This window comes from Ammospiza caudacuta, chromosome 2 (assembly GCF_027887145.1).
Source record: "Ammospiza caudacuta isolate bAmmCau1 chromosome 2, bAmmCau1.pri, whole genome shotgun sequence".
Lineage (NCBI taxonomy): Eukaryota > Metazoa > Chordata > Aves > Passeriformes > Passerellidae > Ammospiza > Ammospiza caudacuta.
Genome location: NC_080594.1, coordinates 80832963 through 80855105, shown reverse-complemented (window position 1 = coordinate 80855105; position 22143 = coordinate 80832963). Strand labels below are relative to the sequence as shown.

General features: G+C 40.1%; 1 protein-coding gene across 1 annotated transcript in view; it reads right to left on the bottom strand.

Annotated features, from left to right (window-relative positions):
- RAP2A (RAP2A, member of RAS oncogene family) overlaps nucleotides 1-21545 on the bottom strand; it is a 30718-nt gene extending 9173 nt beyond the window's left edge. The window contains exon 1 of the mRNA XM_058824815.1: nucleotides 21232-21545. Within this exon, the coding sequence (XP_058680798.1) occupies nucleotides 21232-21545 (314 nt within the window). The remainder of the gene's footprint in view (nucleotides 1-21231) is intronic.
- Between the last annotated feature and the right edge of the window lie 598 nt (nucleotides 21546-22143).

Here is a 22143-nt window from a genome sequence, read left to right as displayed (position 1 = left end):
TCTCCAGTACTAAATCTCCTTTATTACCTTCTACCTCCAGTACTAACTCTCCTTTATTGCCTTCTACACACAGGGCATCTCTCTCTTTTTTTTTTAAATGCATTTCTGTCAGTTTTGATAGTATTTAAAAAAGGAAATTAATTTAAGGGATAAAGATAGTAGTGTTGAAAATGATGCAAATAATATCAAAAATCAATAAAAAATAACTGTTCTTCAATTTAGACTTACAAAAAATTTGTGGTATAAATCCTGCCAAAATACACAGCAAAATAATTATGGGTAATATGAAATAAAGTACCAGAAATGACAGTTAAATCTATTAGGTTATTTACAAACTCACCCTAAATATAACTCAATATCCTTTTGTAATGTAACTTGCAAACTTTGATTGCCTTCAGTACAATCCGTCATAACTTGAACAAGCAGTTTCCTCATCTAGAGGAAGAACATATTCCAAGTGTAACTATCAAGAATTGTTCTAATCCCTTTCCCGTAATTACTTGGATATTTAATGCAGAATCCTAGATAGTTAAAACTCACATCAGCTATGGAGGATAAGAAAAGGCACCGAGTGCTCCCCAGCCTGATTCTGAGCCTCTCAAACACCAGGATGAGAAGAAGCAATACCACAGAATTTTCAAGGAGAAAACCATCTTAAACCTTTCCTGAAGTTACCAATTATTGAACTAAAGCAGCAGGAAAAAAAAATAATTATATATATACACACATACTTCTGAAGCTATTACTAGCTTAAGACAGACAGAGGAGACATCTCACTTTTACCAAACTCCTATTCTTTGTATTTTAGTAGCTTTAAAAACTTCAGCTATTAGGGGGTCACTGTGCAGAATTATGTTTCCATAGACTCCTGCAAATAGACACCAATAAAGACATGGCAATACCTGTATACATGCATAAATGTGTCAGAGAGATACTTAAATCTAAACAAAGGTAGGTTTCTGCAAAGTTGGAGCACTTTTCCCTCTAATGGAAATTATTACAGCTTCTCAGGCAAAACCACACAGAACAGCTGTAAAACTCCCATGATTCTGCTGCAAACAAGTCATTCCAGTTTACTAACTAATTGCATTTAACATTCAGTTTTGTAAGCTATATTGTGTAGTGATTTAATTTCTTAAGCAATAACTCCCAACTAAAAAAATAGTCTTAAAATAATTTTTATAAATGAGTAGATGTTAAAGAGTTTATTGGAAGTCCCACTGCAATTAGGTGGCTGAGTCATGAATCAGTTTGCTATAAAGAACAGTGCATGGCCTAATTGCAGGACTGGGATCTAACATTTTCTTCTAGGCTTTGACATGAACTCCTTACATAGCCTTTGGGAAAAAAAAAAACCTCTTCAGATGGATAGATTGAGGTATATAAAGTCATGATAATTGTACTTACTCATAGGACAGCAAATTAAATAATAATTGCAAAACTACTTGGGAGGATAATATTAGAATAATAAATAACACCACACCATATCACTTTTGAAAAAGCTTCAGAAACTTTGTTCTTGTACACGAAACTTTCTGGAAATAATGCCCTCAGTTTAAATAAAATACTTTAAAGCCAATTCAGTTCTGTGGGTGTTAGAGCTGGCTTCACTTGCCAATTTGGCTCACCATTGATGCTGTGCTTGTAAGAAATTAAGAGAAAATAGTTCCAAGCAAAAGCCCAAGAAACAACAACCAACCACAGCATGCAGAAGCACTATAAATATCTGCTTCCCAACTCTCACAATAAGCACTTTTCAACGAAAGCACTTGCACACATTATTGCTAGGCAGCTTACAGCTGAGACCTTCCAAGGGACTGGAACCACGGATTGCACAACCCAACACACACACTTAAAGGCCATGCAGTAAACCTGCATTCCCTGCTGCAACAGGATGATGCACATCACCTCTGTATGAAGGACACCAAAGATCTTTACAGGTCATTTCCATTCACTTCAGAGAAAAATTCCTATCTACAGAGGATTTTCTGCAACTAAGATTCCGTAGGAGAACTAGAATAACAATAAACTCCTTCCATGTTTTCAGCCTGCTTCTGCAAGTCACTATAGATAGAGCCTACTTTTAGCTGTCCCTCTTGTTTTTTAAGATAAAATGTCAAGAGCATCTGAAATTTCAAAGGTCTATCAACATGTCTAAGGCTTCACTAGTCACTAAAGTAAGTCCCAAAAAATATCCGTGATCATTAAGATGTTAGGGAGACATTTTCTCATTAAGTTTGCAGAACTCCATGAATGTTTAAACTATGTCCCATGACACTGTTTGCTCCCTGCAAAGTAAGGCTGTGGCACAGGTGAAGAAAATCAGCTTTCTGAGTGCTGGGGATGAAAAGGAGCCAATGACACAAGTAGCTTCAGTTCTCATCTACTGCCATTTCAGAAGCTCTAAAGTCTTCACAAACAAGAGCTTATTTTCACCTTAAAAAGGACACTTCTCCGTAGTATCTATCATTAAAATTCATAGCTAACACTGAAGTCTATTATCAAGACTGAAAAGACTCTAAGGGATATATAAAATCTACCTTCTTAGCAGCAGGTTTGCTGGGAGCATATCCAAACAAGATTTTAATCCTCGAGTTCCCTCTCTATGCCAATCAAAATCCTCATCTTCACAACTGAGCATCAACATCATCTTGCTGAAATCCTGAAATGCATGGCACATTTAGCAACTCAGAAACACTGGAATTTTCAAATGGGAATTTTCTGTTCCTTGGTTTAGCTTAAGAAGCAATAACCACAAGTAAATACAAAGCAAATGTTGTACCTGGCTGTTTCCAATGTGACTAATGCCCTTGTTTCTAACAGCAACAAGAAAATCAGAATGTCCTACAAATCTGAGATTCTCACAGCTGCACCAATTTCATCTAGCTCCTGTTTCCCTACTCAGTTCATACTGAAAGAAGTCTAATTGTCAAGAAAACTATTAACATATTATGAGTCATGTTATAGTTGCTTAAATACAAAAAAGTTATTGCTCAAAAAAATTTCCTAGCACCTAATTTTTTTTAAAATTACTGCTACTAGCTGTAGGAATAGCCCAACATCCTGAATATTAGGCCTCACATTTCAATATTTAAGCTTTGCATCCATAATTGAAAATTATTCTAATAATAATATTAGTTTTCTTACCTTGAATATTTTAAGCCATATCCATGCTAATATACTACTGTTTATTCCAACACAATGAGCATGACTGGATAGGTCAAGTATCTACCAAATGTGCAACATATAGAAGATTCTAAAATTAAAGAAACTACCATCTATCTTTTATTTGTATACTGAAGTCTCAAAAAAATACATTTCTTTTAAATGACAACTTTTTTCAGACATAACCACTTATAATTAAACTTTATCCTCAATGTCTTAGAGCAAAAGCATTAAGTATCAAGCAAGAGGAATGCTGACATGTGATTTAAGAGATGTGGGTTCAGTTTCACACCCTGTTACAGACCACCTGTGCAATTTCTAGCAAGTCCCTTGAACTCTGTACCTCTGCTCTCCATCTGAAGAAAAGAGTTGTCAGCTTTAACCTCTGTTGCCTATGGCACATAAACACTTCTGAGGTCTTCCATCCTTAGTGATGGAGGCAATCTGAACATCTTGAAGCATGCAGCAGCAGTTTTGCTTGCTCTTCAACTGAAAAAGCACCCTGCATCCCAGCTATTCTCAGCAGTGAGCTATGGAACACCACAAAATTTCAAGATTTCTTTACAAGTATCAGGAACATTAGGGCAGACTCTGTGCCAACATCAAACCTGTCAGCAGCAAGGATAAAGCTGGTGGATTAGGTGTGCCTTGAAGCATGAACACCAGCTTTGGGGTCAAAGTCAAGGTTATTATCCCACTTCAACACCACCAACTTGAGCAGAAACTGCAAAGGCTCACAATACCTTTAAACATACGCTGACATTGAGGGATTTCTCCTCCTCCTTGCTCCTCTGTACAAAACTCTACCAGGTCACAAAACCTGCCTGTTCTGGTGATCTGGGACTGAATAGGGGTCTTTACAAAGGCAGTGAAAAATGCAGATATCTCTTAAAAGCAATGTGAGCCTTTTGCACATCATACAAATCTATGGATTCCAATTGCTCTACAGTTTAGTTATTACACTGCTGTGTTCAAACAACAGTGATCCTAAAATGCATTACTATTTATCTATCAATACATACTTTGTCACAAGAAATTTCTCTCAGAAGCATATCTTGATGTGCAAATGTTTAGATAAACTACTGTAATATTTTAAAATATACTGTAAACTTCCTGTACAAGCAAACACTGATAAAGGTGAGGGAGGAGAAAGAAAGGCACCAAAGAGATTTGTACCAATTCAGATATATCTAAGTTTATGCCAGGAGCTCAGCTAAAAAAAAAACAAAATCTTTGCAACAAAATACTGTTAATAATCCTCCTGAAAAAGCTGAAACAGCATCCAGACTTTGTATAAAGTGCAGAGTGGGTAAAGCAATTTATGAACACAATGGCAGGTCTAGTTTCTTACAGAGTCTATCAATGCTGCTATCTAAAGCTCTAGTTTCTCCTTCTGCCTACAACTTTTCCCCTCACCATTCTCCAGTCCATAAATAGCATTAAGCATGTGCCAGTTTCTTCCATATAGCAGCGACAGTGTGTCTTTCCCACCAACAATTCTGACAGAACTTAACCATTATTTAGATTTCTAATTTATTCCAGATGTTGATCTGGGCAGGAAGGGACCTTGGGAAGTTTCCAGTCCAACCCCCTGCTCAGAGCAAGGTCAGCCAGGAAATCTCAACCAGCTTCTTCAGGGCCATGCACAGCTCAGTCCTGAAAACTTCCAAGGACAGGCTTTCCATGATCTCTCTGGGAATTTGTCCTAATGTTTAATTTAGTTTAACTGTGCTGCAGAATTCAAAACTTACTGGCAGGTAATGGAGGAAGATAAGACAAGCGGACAACTGAGTTGCATAATGCTTGTTTACATAGAAAATGGGCTCAGAAACAAATGCCAAAGTTACATAAATATTTATAGCTATTCATTTATGTAGAGGAAGTGATAATCATACTTACAGGCCTCGAGATAGACGTACATCTTAGAATTTTGAAAGCAAAATGAACTAACCAGATTTTGCAGAATTAACTAAAGCTCAAGCATAAGTTAATGACAACTTCAAACTCTTTACCCTTGTTTATTTAAACTATAAAATTGAAACTTTTTAGTGGATACATAAAGTAAAAATAGCAAAAAGTAGTGAAATTCATATGCATTTTAAAAGGGCCAGAAGACTATAGTGCTCTAAAGTATTAGTTCACTCTTCAAAGCCAACATACTCTTATATTTAACCAATTTATAATCACTGATAAAAATTTCACTGCAAAACTTGTTTAAACTATTCTAATGAGATTTTCTCTAGCTCATTAAAATTACACTTTTACAGTCTTCAAGAATAGACCTAACAATTAATTCAAAACCTTCTCAGTAGCATCACCCACTTCCAAAGGATTAGAGTTCAGCAACAATCATGTTGTCCTGTCCAGTCAGAACCACAGGCAAAGAAACAGTTTCTCTTCCATTTAGAGGTAAGAACCTTTTACTCCAAAAAAGGTAAGAACCTTTTACTCAAAAAAAAAAACTTTTACTGTGCTCCTGACTTTTGGCATTACCCAGATCTGGCCCCTGAAATGCAAACCTTGCTCACAAAACTGACCTCTGATAATTTGACTGCCACAGTCTAGTCTGCAGAATCAAGCATTACATACTGATACAAACTGCAGTTCCACAGAGGCTTTTATTTATTTGCTTTTTAAAGAATTTGACTGTTTGCAATGAACCTAGCTGCAGGTCACTAAAACTCAGAAAGTAAAACAAAAATAACAGGGCTAATTTGCAAACAACCTGGCCTGAACTTCTGCTCTTTCATCAGTCCCTAAGTAGAAGCTAAGGCAGGTAGATACTGGAGTTTTAATGATACTGCATAGCCTGAAAAGAATTTGTGTGTCTAGTTCAAAGCAGAGACTTTTGTTGCCCTAGAAACTAAAGAAGAATACAGCTTAATGTCCTTCAGGCTAATAAAAATATCCTACAATGCACATAAAAAAAACTTAGCAAAAAATGCTCTGTTGAGACAGATCTTCCTCACAATGGTACAATTAGGGTGGAACTCTGGATACTTTTCAGAAGATGGACTACTTTACAGAAACTCTAAGCAAGTGACCACACTGATACAGTGAAAAAAATTCAGGACAAAACAGTATAAAATGCATTTTTTCTTTTACTGCAGAAATACTATTCTTATTTCAGTTCTTTTTGACCAAAGTCAAACCCTCCTCTACCAAGTAAAAATCCAAGGCCTTGACGAGTATGATGGGCAGATGCTCTGAAAGCCTCTTCACTACTGCCAAGTTTCTACTAAAACATTTTATTTTCTACTTGGTAAGCAAAACCATTCTGCCATGACTTCAGAAAGTTGGTGGCCCTTACCTTACAGAACAACTTATCAAATTACCATATGCCTACTATAAATAATTGGAATGTTAGACAAAACAGAGCACCAAGAAGGTTTTATTCTCCACAGGTTTAAGAAGGTAGCTCCATCTTCAACACCTCAACTTTCTATCTCCAGAAATTGTATCCAAAAAATGTATACAATCTTGTTAAATGAAACTGTTTCCATATCTAAATATGAACAGACCAAAATAAGAGCTTCAGAAGTGCCAGGATTTTTTGATTGTTACTCGTTTGTTCTTATTAAAATAAAATCCTGGTTCATCTTCAAATACAAGATACTGCCTCCCAACATACTACCTTTAAATGGAATAAAGATAAATATAGAGAACAATTTCTTGATAACTTCCCTATTGTCTTGAGCATAAACTTCAGAAATAATTTTCGTAGGAGATTTTTTCATTCTTTCTACAATACGATGGGTACCAATTAAAGAAAAACAACAGACTACTTCATTCTGAATCAGTGTTGTGAATATAATCCATTTGAATATCCAGACACTTCCTAGTAAGAACTTGTTTGTAAGATGACATTAAATATAAAACAGTGAAATCTAAAAATTTTACTTTTTCTCACATACACAGGTGTGTGCATGAATATCTCAAATCTAATATTTGATTAACTATCAAAATGAAGCCATCTAGAATGAGGAACTCAGATATAGTCATCATCTCAGATGTCAAGCTATTTATATTTTAACTACTGTATAAACGTTAATTTCCTTGTGTCTACTCTAGGTTATAAAAAGCTCCTCTTTCCCAGAAGAGTTTTACTAACCTGTCTGACAGCCATTTCATTGTCCATGAAGACACTCTGTGGCAGCCAGTCAGGCCTGCAGACTATTTTATCTCGTACCTGTTAACCCTACCAGCAAGGCTGGCCCCTGGGGCTGCACCACCACCACGCTGGCACCTCTGGGGACGTGTGCACCTCGGCTGTGCCCAGGCTGTGTCAGCAGTGCTGGAGTCACAGCCCAGGGCTCTGGCTGCCAGCATCCCTTGGGCAGCAGCTCCGCGCTGGCGCTCTGCCGTGGCCGTGTGCCGGCCATCCGCCGTCACCCAGAGACGGGGAGGGCACAAAGGGTAACCCATGCACAAGTGTGTGACACAGGGAAACAGAACAAAATCAGTGCATATGTTTCTTACTGACACAATTTTGTTTTCAGAGGGAAACACAAACAAGCCAGGCAAATCTAAGAAATTTCTTTAAAATGCTGCGAATTCCCGCATGGATACCAATTTTCATATTGCTCAAATTAGGTATGAGACAAACAGCGTGGCTTTACACTGGTTTAAACAAATTTGTTCAGAAGCAATTTGGTGAAATAATTTTCACATGTAGACAAAGCCTATTTTAATTTTTTTAAACAGAAGATGACTGCAGAACCTGATAGAATCCATTCATTAGTTTTTTCCTTTTATCCTGAGTCCTGACCCCAGATGGCTAAAAGACTGAAAACCTCTTGTGTACATATATGCATATATTTGTGTGTATGTTTTACATACATTTTAACTGTCTCTTTCTGAGCAAACTTAATTTTAAAAAAGCCCATGTTCTTCATTTTACTCCAAGAAACAAAATATTACTCCAATATTTACATGTCTATTTGACATATTTTAGGTACAGAAAGGATGGTAATTTGTATACTTAACCCTCTAAAGTAACAGTAAGAAAATACTAGAAAAATATTGAAATATTTGAAAAAGAAGGTTTTCTTTTAAGAAAGAGATTATGTTTAAAGGTACTGTACACACACCTTCTTCACTGAATCACTAATTGGTAACTAGAATTTCCTGAAAATAGTTCATTAATTATTTTTTCCACATTAAGTTGTCCTATTCAGAAAGGCCATTCCAATTAATCTGAAGGTGTGTGCAGAGGTGTGAAGCCTAGACTGTTCCCAGTCCTTTTAATCTAACCACATTTCTTGCTGACAGACAAAGTCTTTCAAAGCAAGCGTTTTGATCATTTCTTGGAGGAGAATGTAAACTTCAATTACCAGACCAATTATCCCAGCTAGGAAGGGAATACAATTGCTTAATTTTAGAGTAATGATGGACTTTCAAGGTGTGCCTTCTCAGCTTTCATCCAAGGCTGAGCTCACCATTGTCCCTCTCTGGCAGATGAAGCTACCACAGTGGCAGTCACTATTTCTGACTAAAAAACCATCTGGTGGAGAATTCAACATTCCCCCAGTTATGTGATTTCACACCTTTAGGTTATTTGTTTTCTTTTTTGAATAGACTAATTTAAAAAATGATGCTTTTCTCTTTATTTTTTTACCAAATATAGTTTGTGAGAAAAAAAAATAGAAAAGGCAATATCCTGCAATAAATTGTAGCAGTTATATTGAGTGACTAAATTCTTGAGAAGCCATGGAAATAAAATATTTTCTTTTTTCAAAAATCATACTTCTTCCCTCTGTAGAGCCTACAATGCAGCAAATCTTTCCAGAGGTGAAAACTTTGTAAACACAGGGTTGTTTTTTTTCTCCAATGTGTTCCTGTCAAGCCTAGGGACATATTAGTAAGTCTTGCAATTCATAGCACCTGCCTTCTCTCTTCCTTAAGTTCCAGAGCAATTTGGCCATTTTAAGTTCAAGTACTCCAATGGTAGTTTTCAGTATATGTTGTTTTCCTTTCCACAAGGGAAAGGCAGGTAAACCTGAATTGCATGGATTTGTTCAAAGAGTTACTAAAGTACCTAAGATGAAGCAGTCTGGATAAACCACCTTTCCACCATCACGTTACCATTATGTTTATCTTCAGCTTCTTGTGATGTAATTTTTAGAGATACAGGCCCTTTGAGCACACCTCCTACAGTTTAGTCTTGTGATGGAAGGTTCACATCATCTGCAAGTGTCTGTCACATCCTTCCCTTGAGAAAGGGCCCTGCTTCCCATTAAATGTTCACATGTCCTGTCTACAAACCATCACTGCAGCCCAGTAGTTGAGCTCTTGGCAATTACAAGTGTAACAAACAGTGTGAATCAAAAAGATGAAAGGAACAGTAGCTCCAGTCCATCAGGAGACAGTCCAAGGACTGCATTTGCTCCTTGTGGCTCCTGAAAACCACCTTCACACAGGTGAGGAGCAAGCCTTCCAATTACATGGTCAGTGCAGAATCTGGGGCAAAAGGCCTGGTGGCAGCAGGACCATTCCACAATGTAAAAACTGGAACTTTACAGAGTGGTAATAGGAACAGCATTCCTTGCCAACCATTGTTAACAGACTCATCTGACAGGTAGCAAGTATCTGATTTTGGTTGCTAAGAGATCTGGTTAGAAGAGAGCATGAGAAATAAAAGAGTTACAAGAAGTTTGTCTACAAACTGCTAGATAGTAAAACAGACTCAGAAATCTGCAACAACAATATAAGAAGACAGTGATACTTTGTTAAGTAACAGAGCTTACAAAATCCCAGATGGGACAAATACATCGTGTATGGTACCAGACTAAAGGTGAGACCATTAGATAAAAACCCATTCATTCAGCCCAGGCAAAATTATCAGTTGATCCATTTTGTTACCTTTAAAGGCAGCAGAGGACTCTTGAATCCCACTCCCATCAAACATAGCCACACAAAGCAGGCAGCCTGGCTTCTCCCCAGTTTTAATGAATTCTGGGAAATTTGGATTGAGTGAAATTCTAGAATGCATCATCATGCTTAAATTTTCTAGAACATCAAGGACCAAGGAGCACAAGGCTATTGATTCCCTCACACGGCTAACTAACCAAATACTGGAGAAACAGATGGCATGAAAGGAGACTGCTGAGCATCTCCAGCTTCTGATGTTGAGGCTGCAGACACCCAAACTAAGAGACAGACAGAAGAGATACCTAGTGAAGGCAAACTAATCAAGTTTCTTCCTGTTTGATACTTAACATTAAAACTCTATGGACTCTTGACAGGCTATCCTGATATCATCATCTTCTCCAGTTTCTTTCTAGAAAAGAGTCTATCACCCCTCAGACAATGATTTGTATAAGGATAGACACCTAAGAAGATTCTACTCAAAATAAAATTTTATAATCAGCAATATAATATAAGCTGTGCATAGAACTCCTTCTAGAGAAGGGAAGCATCTGAAGCACAAGACTTGTTTATCCTATGCTGTGGATGATTTGATCATCGAGCCTCTGGCCTACTCCATATTCTATACTAAAAACGTCATACAAAGGCATTCAGAAACTCACTGCTCAATGCATACAGAATGAAACTGATGTGAAAAAGGAGGTAGAGAGATTTACTCATTCTGATGGCAAATATTTCTGGGTCTGAAAGCAAAACTGATGTAGATAAATATACTGGGACTCCAGAAGAGTTTAGAGGCCCATGACCAGGAGACTGCTCCCCAATAAATTTCTTGAAAAGCTGCACCCATCCAAAGTTTTTGTCAAAACAAGGTATCTGTCTGAAGGCCTAGAGCTGAGCTCAGCTGAGCCACATACTGGAACCAAAACAGGGTCACACACCTAAGGTCTCTGCAGACTCATGCAAGCAGCCAAGTCCCTCAAGAGGCCTAATTCACTAAACATTGCTTACTGAGGCTACTAACACAACAATAGTAAGATATGCAACAAATCCACAACAGCTATCACTTCCACAGAAAACCTTGGGAATAAAAGCAAGTGGTGTCAATGGTGTTTCTCACATTTAACATAGTACAGCGATTACAACCCTGATCAATGAGGTGACAGACCTGCACTACACACCTCCTTTAGACACAGGAGTTTCACATCTGCTTTTCCCAGAAGACTGTTCTAACCACTCAACTGCAAGAGAGGTTCAGAATATATTCTTCAATGTTTTTGTTGAAGACATACCACTATGAAGGTAAGTACAAACAAAAGAAGGCAAATTCACAAATCCCAAGGGAACAACAGAAAAAGATCGGATATACAAGATAAAGAAAGGTAGCAGGACTGGTACCCAGTGATTTCTCAGGACTGCTTATTCTCTTCAGGGAAGTCACTGCAAAAATGCAAAATTGATATCCCATATAGTTAATGATCACCAGAAGACTCCCCTAGTCAGGGTGACCATAATATTTCAGGAAAGGTCAGCTGCTGCTTCATGATGACATACTGACTTCCATTTCTCTCCCATTCTTTTAAAGTGTTTTGACGCGTGGCCAAGCCTGTTTCTCAAGAGAAAAGATTCTGCATATATGACTTGGTAGTTTGAGTGGTTTGCTGCAACAGTATTATAAACCTTAGAATACAGCAGATTCCTAAGGAAATGACCCAAAATAGCTTAGTGGTTTTTTCCTGTAAGGGCCAGGTCTCATTTATTTCTAAATGAAAGGCATAAAAAGAGAAGGTTGGCATCAGGGAAAAATATTTTTAAAAAGGCATCTGTTCCAGAGCACTGCATGTTCACAAGACTGATGCCAGGAGTGCCTGCTTGCATCCTGCACATTTGGTGCAATAACAAAACCAACCTCTCCTACTTTCAAAGCTTCCATGCATCCTGAGGAGCTCATCTGCTACAGAATCCAAGCAGATTGAACAGATTTAAGTGCTACCACACTGACAACCACGACTCCCCTCCCTCCAAACCTAAAACCACACCCAAAGGAAAGCAATGGGAGAACTCACTCCACATTTTCACTTGGACTTTGACAGTGGACTGCAGCAGCCTCAACCCAGCAGAAGGTGACTCATTCTTCTCTCTTCCAGGCATTGCAGGGAGTGACATGCATGTCAGCTACCAAGAATCTAACTGTATCTGAGACTGTTATAACAGAGCAGATGCCTTCTTTAAGCACTGAGATGGAGAGCCTGGATTTAACTGGAGACTAAAAAACACTCAGATCAGTTTAGTTTTTTTTTGCTTTGTGGGGTTAGAGGGGTATAAAAGGCATCTGATAAAGTCCTCCAGAAGAAATAGTTCAACATGACCATCTTCTGTCCTCCAAATTATAAAAAAACCCCCAACCTGAATTCCTGAAGCTAAAAAAAACCCCACAAATAAACCACAAAATACCACTGTGTGACAGGCCTTCAGCAGAATTATTTCAGCAGAAGAGGGACAAATTCTGAACCTGGTGATACTAGGAAAACCTATTAATACATCAAGTTCTTTTGGCACTGGAAAGTAATCCACAGACTGAAAACATACCTTCCTAAAAACATGCATTTACAAACAGCAGTATACAAATTAGGACTGATGTCATAGTTCAAAAAAATACACTTGTTCAGCATTTTGCATCATTAAATACAGAGGTGGGTGAAAAAAAAAAACCCACCAGATTTTTTTTCCCACTCATTTATAAATTCTGGGGGAAAATGGTATAAGTCCTCAAGATTTTATATTCATTGTTTAGTTCTAACAAAACCAAGGAGTTTCTAAAATTTATACATTAAATTAAAAACATAGTAAGGACATTTCAAAAGAAAAAGAATTCTTGAGGAGAGAATTTATGCATTTATATATTGGTCTTATAAAGTTCAGAGCTTTTTGAAAAGACAGAAGCATTCCAATTACTTTATAAAATGTTTCAAGTAAGATTTTGTACAGCAGTTTGAAAGATGCTACAGCAGTCCTGGAAACTGCAACCAGATCTAACGAGGTAAAGTAGGTTGATCAGTCCTGGCTTACACTCTTTACTGTAAAATATATTAGGGGTAAGAGGGCAAACAATTCAAACATTCTCCTCTGAAAACTTGCTCATAATTCAGCAGACATGCTTATAGGCTTGTGGTGACCTATTTGGCTGTTTCTTGAAAGCATCCTTTCTTGCAATTAATCAGAAATCCAGGATCAAAGCTCTTCTTCACAACATTCAGAGCACTTAAGTTCAGTGCCTTATCCAATTCATTTCCAGTTCAAATTAAATTGCAGTTGAGTTGAAACTCGCATGGGAATCTCAAACACTATTAATCTTTTAGTTAAGGTGGCTACCTTAACTAAAGTCCCCAAACCATTCTTTAAAGTGAGAACTGTATTTTATTTTACCACGGACCACTACCCTATTAGATCCTAATATTTAAAAAATGCTTTATTGTCTTCCTCATTACCATGACTTTTGCAGAAGACAATATTTTAAAAATTGTTACAGCTCCATCTACAAGACACAAGTGATATTTCAAAACAAACCAATCAATCCTAAAAACATTCCTTCTGTTCGTCCTTCACCTGATCTTTCACCCAGTCTAGGGCTAACCAAGACAATAACTAAAATATTGTCACCATTGCATTTTTAAAGAGTACAGCACCCAAATGTACTGAGCGAGCCCTATGACATTAATGTTGATAAAGGATAACATGCCCACAACACACCTTTAATTCTCTTGTCTAGACTAGGATTTAAGACAACACAGCTGCCAAAATGCACCCAACCCCTTGATACAGAAAGTGCTCAAGTTGTACTCATCATTGTAAACCGCACCTAGACTGTAGTGTTTGCCTTAGTGCAGCAAAAACTGAATACCAGTCCTGGATTGGAAACCTCTGGAAAACAAACCCAGAACAGAACAAAACAAACCCAAACCCCCCAAAAAGAGCAGAAGCAAGCTAATGAATAAGAGAGCCCATAGAAGCAGATAGCTACAGTTCTTGTTACCTTAAAAATTTTTCAACAGAAATCTTTATACAAGTCACTACGTGCCAGGATAATTTAGCACTGCAGTTCTGATTGCTTCCCTATTCTCTCTCAAAACGTTATCATCACACACCACCTACACCATTTACACGGAGGAAAAAAAATTGTTTGAGCAACACTTGTAATGCTCCAGAAATTAAATAACCAGTCACTCCAGGGCTTTTTTAGGTACAAGAAATAAAAATCTGATATTCAATTATTAAAAAGAAAACTAGAAATAAAATTTAATGGAAGGATTTGATGATTTTTTTTGGGAGATCCACCCACTCAGACATTTCACATTTTAATTAAAAAACTTCCAACAGCCAAAGAATGTCTATTTTTGAAATTCTGGTCTACAAAGTATGCCTGATAACATAGGAGCTTGAACTAAACATAATGTCACCCATATTGCTTCACGTTTGACCAAAGAATGAAGCTTATTTCTATCCACACACTACCTAACTGAAGAAATATTTTGAAAGAAAATATTAAACTTACTGACAACTATGTTGGCTATAAAAAAACAGTGTTTAAAGAATTACTGTCCTCCCAGTAAAATAAAAAATTCAAAGACAAAACTAGAAATTCTAATGAGCAATATTTTTTTTAAAAGAAAATTCTCCAAATATTCAAAAATCTTTGTCAAAATAGCCTAATGAAGAGCAAGATGGAAAACATTCAACCCCAAGCATTAATGCTATATTACTGAACTAAGTTAGGAAAGCAAAGTCATGAAAATATTTGGTCTTTAACACATTAAACGACATTTTTACAACACAGACACAATCAAGCAATATTGCACAACCAAAAACAAATTTTAAAAGTCTTGCCACATACTGTTCTACTATTTGATAACTGTAGCTATCCAAAAATTATCCACACATGTCTACAACAACATAAGCTACAGCAGCAATTAAGACCCAAACCCAGAAGATGATGCTAAGGAACACAGTTATCATTTGAAAAAAAAAAAAAGCACTATACTCTAAACTAGCACAATCTAAACTAAACACACATACAAAAGGAGCTTGCCTACCTGGCTTTTTCAATAAAAGTCCAAAGAACACCTAAAAAGCAGGAGGGGATAAAAAATATTCATATTCAGTGTTCGGATACGAAAACTATCACGTCATTTTACCTTAGAGAGAAAAATAAATAAAACTTGGGAAGGAATACCTATAAAGTTATCTGGACTAGGCTGTGGGCATGGTAGGGAGCAGGGAAACAGCCAAAAAAACCCCAACACATTAGAACACTTTGGTTACAAGCATTGTCTTCAATTTTCACATTTTCCACTGAAAGAAATTCCAAGTAATACGTATATTTCAGATTATCAAGACCATGAGAGTGGGAAAGTGTGAGGGGGAAGAGTCAAGAGACAATGTAATTGTCTGCAAATATGTAATTAAATTCAAAAGTTACTACAGGAAAATATTAAAGGTTACATGTTCTGAAGATGCACGAGCACCTTGAAATATCTGATTTTAAGACTAAGCTAAACAACTTTAAAATAGTCTTCCATAGCTTAAAATTGCACATTGTCAGACATTTTTAGAGGATTGTCTGTATAAGACTTGTAGGAACCTATAATTTTATCTGACAGAATTAGTTCATTAATTTCAAATTAAAACAAAGGTAGATTCACATACACACAAAATTAATCTAAGCTTTATACAATGCTTCTTTTGTCTCTAAAGTTTAAAAAACCTGAGAGTACAAATCTGAGTTATGCTTTTTCTATCACAGACACTTTCTAGACGACAGTCTGTGTATCAGTTCCCCAATAAAACACAAGGCGATGGCCAGACAGCTGAAAGTTCTGATATTGTACACAGAGTCAATTAGGTATGACTGACTACTTCTGCCTACCCCTCCTCTATATCTCTACAGATGCCTGAAGAGTTTATATTTTGTTCTTATAAATCAGTGAGGTTCCCACCTGAGAAGGAGCTATCCATAGGTGTCCCTTAACTGAGAAAGAAGGAAAAGGGAGACCAGTAGAGTTCTTCTATTGTACTTGAATATGTGCAAATGTTTGCTGAGATTTAGAATCTATTAATCTGTTCTTCCAATGAACTCCTAAATTTCATCTCATGGGTGCGCAAGAGTGACTGGCAGCTTGGCCAAGGGCAGAATGGGGGCCATACTTTTTACCAAAATTGCCATTTTTACCCGAAGATGAGTACTCAAAACAATCCATTACATTAAGATGACTGCAAGAAAAACAACTCTTCCTAAAAAAGACTTAAGGATTTCAGTGTGTGCTTATTTCTGCCATCTCTACACAGCTAGAACATATGAAAATCCCCAGACATTTGTCAAGTACATTTCAGAAGAAACAGGATTTTCCTTATTTCACTTCTACCAAACACTTCAGCGTTTCTACCTGAAAGGTTGAAGCCATGTTTGGGATTGAAAGTGTTATACCAGTGTTTACAAAGAATCCTCTAACTACTTCTTAAAAGTAGAAAACACGCGTTCTGAAAATAAGGCTGCAACACACACAGAACTTCAAAAACTGAAAAATTTGACCTTGTTTAAAGAGGTCTTATGTTCTCTGAATAAAAACCAAACTTCAATTTCAAAGTATTTGGAAAGCAATATTTTCAACTAAACTTTTGAGCAATTTGTAATTTCAAATATAGTTCTCCAGACTTAATCACCATTAAGTCACTAAATACATCAACTATCATTGACTGAAGATGCTGATTTCACAATTAATAAATTTTAATAATTACATCTCTTGTATGTTTTAATATTACACAGAATCCCTAGACTGAGAGGCAGATTTTCATCCTGATCATAAACCACAGCTACAAAACATTGTCAACTCAAAGACACATTTCTGTGATATTTCATAGCAATATACTTAAATAATTTAGTCTACATTTCCATCCAATCTAAATAAAATAATTTTTCTGGTCTTTTTCTTCTAGAGAAGAAGCATTAGATTAATGAAAAGGAGGGTTTTTTTCACTACTTGGAGTAAAATAGTCCTTTTGAGAAATACTTAAGTATGAATACTTAAGTAGGCTCTGTTAGTCTCTAAAATGTGAATGCAACAGTCCTGTACCTAAAGCACACATCAGACACTAGAGAAATTACTACAAGTGAAGAACTCAGAACTATGAGTTTGCTTTTACTTCTAGGCACTAGTTTTCTGCTTGAATAGAAATAATACTTTCCTCTTTCTTGGGGTTCAACTGAAAAAACACTATAAAAATGCCTGTAGAACAGATTGAGAAATTACACTATTGAAGGCTAAGCAAGCACCTAGAATTGATACCCAGTGAGTTTTAAACATACCTCCATAATGGAAAAACATTGGCTGTCATATTAAAAATTAAAATTCAGTATTTGGCAAATACCAGCAGATTCTCTTTAGAGAGCTTCCTAATCACACAACAAACACAAAAGTGTTAGAAGATACCCAACTCCTTTTCCCACAAAAATAAAATTAAAATTTGCACTACCTAATCTTCATACTCACTAATTGCTTCTAAATCTCGACATCTAACTGGGGTGTACCACTTCCAATCTGTTCTTCTGACAGCTTCTGTTCTTCCTTCACTGCAGACCTTTGTTGGCATGGGCCCACTCATCCAATTTTGCCCTGCTCTCACAAATAGAAGGTTCCTCCAGAAAACAGCTCATTCTGAAACTACGGTGAGTTCAGTCTGCAGCATAAACAACTCTTTGCTGCCAAGCCTAAATCTAAGGAAGAAGGTCCCAGAGCTGCAGCACCCACCAATGCACAGGTGGCATACCTTGTGTATTACCTCACCAGGAGGCAGTAAAGCAGCAGCTGATTCTCTTTGTCCTTCTTGAATACAGAAAATAAGTAGTGTTCAAAGCTACCTTATGCACACTCCACCCTCCTAGCAGTACAAACCTTCAGCCTATGCAAGAATCGAGAAACGAAGCTTAAAGGACCTATTTGGCAAAAGCAGGGTTCAGAAACCAGTTCCAGGTGCCCAAACTGGGATTGGATCAGGGTGTTTCAGATGAAGCATCTGGAGGAAGAATGGCAGCTGTGATTTCGTACCACCATGATCCTTCATCCAGCGCTGGCAGCGCTCTGTGCTGCAGGAAACTCTGGCCCAGAGTACAGTGAGCACCTCAGAAACATCTTCCTCCTCCTCATCCTCTGTCTAGGCAGAGCTGCTGGGGGTGCCCTGTCCACCCAGAACTGGCAGGGCTCCCTTCTCAAGGTAAAGCACCTGGACTCTCTCTTAGAAAGATCTAAACAAAACTCATTTTTTTAATTTGAGAAGAGGAATACTGTTTACATTTAAAACATTTTCTGAAAAAGACTTTTAAATACCTGTTCAAAAGGCATGGAGACATCCTCCACTCTGGATAAAGCTGTGCACCATGACTGAAAGGGATGCAAGGCCTACAGACACTACACAAGGAAGCTCAACTTCACAGTTTTGCCATTAGGGGAGTTCTCTGCAAGCTGGCAGAGCTGGATTTCAGACTAAGCCTATTTATGTGCTAATATTAAATAGCCATTTAAAGAGAACAGAAACTAGAGTGGGAAGAATGATCTCAATCTCTTCTAACCACTAAGCTTCAGAGTTCAGTGAAGGTCCACTTGTTTCCTCTCTTTCATTCATGAACATGTCATTCATTCCTCTAGGATCACTCAGATTCATCAGGTGGGGCAAAGGACTCGCTGAGCTTGGCTGGCCTGGTATGGGCTGGTTAGACCAGGGAAGCAGACGACTCAAGTGTGCATCTCTTAACCCAAAGAGGGAATTTCAACTGGCTTTTCTACTTTAGAGAGTGTAATTAAAATTACTCTCTAATTATGTTATAACACAGGGATTCTTTAATCCGAAAATAAAACAAAATAGCAAGGACAATATGTAAAATGCACAGATACCTACCACTTAGGGACTGGCCAATTGGTTTTCAGTACAACTAAAGCTCAGAGACTTTTCAGAACATGGTTTTGTATCAATATAAGCACATAGTTGTCATCCAAAACCCCCAAAAAAGTCGTACGATTATTTGTTCCTCAGCATGGATTAAATGCCTTTCTGTGACTAAATTATAATTTAGAAGTCCTTGTACAGATGCATATTGTATCTGTAAATATGCATTTTTCAGGTTCAACTGGTAAGAAGGATGCAAGCTTAAGTCTACAGCACATTAGGTCTTACACTGCCTGCAAACCTAAGTTCCAAAACATAACACCTCCACCACAACCCACATATGCAAATCAGGCAAGTTAACAAGTAAAAATCTGGTACCCTTGCTGAAGCTACATCCTTTTAATGCATCATATTCCTTTCAACTACAACTCAATTAAAATTATCTGGGCTTGTTAAAATTTTCAGGATTTCAGCTGCATTTAGATTACTTTGCATAAATGAAATTTAGGATTACAATGTTGCTCATATGTCTCACAAAATATCTAACCAAACGCTGGAGTCTTGCAGTAAAAGAGCTGGCAGATGAAAAATGAGAGCAGCATTCAGACCCACTCTGAGCAGTGCTTAGTCAATGTAACTATGGAAGTACAAGTTGCTTTCTATTCTGCTTCACCTATCTACAGCTGGTCAGCTGGGGTCTGAATGCAGATGCTCCAGCACAAGGTACAAAGCAAGCTAAAAAAGCCACAAATATAAATTCAGAAGCTAAATGAATTTATAGTGATGATTAAATACAAGAAAACCAAAAGCATTTATTAATGAATAAAGTCTACCTGAACTACTTACAGAAAAAACCTTCCTCTCTAAGGTATGTGCGAATGATAAGAACAGAAGGATACTGAAAATGCACTTTCCATAATAAATTCAAAATAACTCCATTACATAGGTCTTTAGAAATCTCCACTGAAAGAGTCAGGACACACATTAAGAAACACCCACTATGAAGAAGTTGCAAGTCTTTAAAAATAGCAGCGCTTTGCCTCCTCCCTCCCCTTTCCCCTACTCACCCTCCTCCCCAATTTCAAAATACATCTTCCCCAGGCCTTGGTCTGGAATGGCAGTTTCTGTGAACAGACCATACCCGACCATATAATTAGCCATTATTACTATCACCTTTTATACTCTACACTAAGATGCAAATCCAACAGATGTGGTCCAACTAAGTTATTTACAAGGGTTTCCCTTTCAGATGTCCAAGCCAAAGCTACAACCAGTTCTGCGATATAATTACAGCCTCTCTCCACAGGCACTAACAGACCTCTGTCTGCGGCGATGTGGCCAGCGGCATTTTCTCATCTCCGCTCCGGTTCAAACGGTTGCTATGATTTCAAATGGTGCATCTACCCTTATTTTAGCGCGACTGGCTGCATTTCAGCTGCCGACATCTGACTGATTGATGCACATCTAAACAACACAGCGATTATAAAAACAAACTGGCAGTAGGCACCGGTGTTTCTCCACCGTGGGCTCGCTCCTAACAGAGCGGCTGGCAACGAGACCGTGGGAAATTTAAGAGCAACACCAGCACACATGAGGCCTAACACTCACACTGCCACTGCCACCGGGAAGGAGGCTGGCGCCCTGCACTTTTAAGAGTGGGAAGTTCATGGAAATACCTATGCAGGTATCTCAGCAGGCAGACCTCTCGCCTGCCGCACGAAAGCATCCAGGTGCTTCCCCTGCACATCGGCCACAGCACGTCCACCAAGAAAGTGCACTCGAGGGCTGGCTGACCCGACACACCGCTGGGGAACTGCTTTTCCGCCCCCACGCTGCCAGCCTCTGGCCAGATTCTCCACCGTATTCCATACGGGAGCACCCCAAACTCCCCGCACACGCAGCTGGGAGGAGGGCGAGCGGCGGAAACCACGGGAGCCCCCGGCCCCTGCCCCCGCTCCACCACCCCCGGCCGGCGCCCGCCCACGGGGAGCCCGGGGCTGCGGGCGCGGCTGCGGAGGGGGCGGCGGGCCGGGGGCAATGCCCCGCAGCCCGGGGGAGGGCGGAGGGAGGCGGGCGAGGGAAGGGAGCCGCGGGGCAGGCACCTGAGCGGGCGTGGGCAGCCCCCGGGCCGGAGATCCGGGCACCGGGGCGGGGGAGGAGGGCACGGAGGGGGGGGCGGGAGGCCCGCAGGCCCCGGCGGGGCGGGCCGGGCCGCAGGTGGGCGTCGGGCGCGGCCGCCGGAGGAGCGGCCGCCGGGCAAGTCACCTCTTGACGCGGATGATCTGGTCGCGCATGGGTCGGATGTCCTGGAAGCTCTGCTGGTTGACCAGGCTGTAGACGAGGATGAAGCCCTGCCCGTTCTTGATGTAGAGGTCCCGCATGGAGGCAAACTGCTCAGTGCCCGCCGTGTCCAGGATCTCCAGGACGGAGGGGGAGGCGTCCACCTCGATCTCCTTGCGGTAGAAGTCCTCGATGGTGGGGTCGTACTTCTCGATGAAGGTGCCGGTCACGAACTGCACCGTGAGCGCCGACTTCCCCACCCCGCCCGAGCCCAGCACCACCACCTTGTACTCGCGCATCCTCCCGCCAGCGCGGACCGCCCGCCCGACCCGCACCTGCCGACGGCCCCTCCTCACCCCCCCGCCATCGGCCGCCCCGCCCTGTGCCCGCCGCCGCAGCCGCCTCCGCTCCGCTCCCCGCCCGGCGGATGCTCCGGGCCGCCGCGGCGGCTCCTGGGCGGCGCTGCCGGCGGCGGGGCCGCGCTCACGGGCTGCGGCGCGGCCGGGGTGGGGCGGCGGCCCCGCCTCCTCCTTCCCGTGTCGCCACGGCAACAGCCAACGGGGCGGGACGGGGGAAGAAAGAGCGGGGAGGAGGAGGAGGAAGAAGAAGAAGAGGAGGAGGGCGGGCACCGCCCCGTCACGTGGCGCGCCCCCCTTCCTGCCGCCGGGCGCGGCGGCCGCACGTGATGACGGCGGGCGGTGGCGCCGCTGTCGCCCGTGTCCCTTCCCCTTCCCCTGTCCCCTCCGGTGCCGTCGCCCCGGGCACACGGCGTCCCCCGGGCCCGCTCCGGGCCGGCTCCGAGCGGGGAGGGCCGGCGGGCGGGGGCGGGCCGGGCCAATGGGAGCGCGGGCCGGGCGGCCGCGGTTCCGCTTCCCGGGCGGCGGGAGGCGGCCCCGG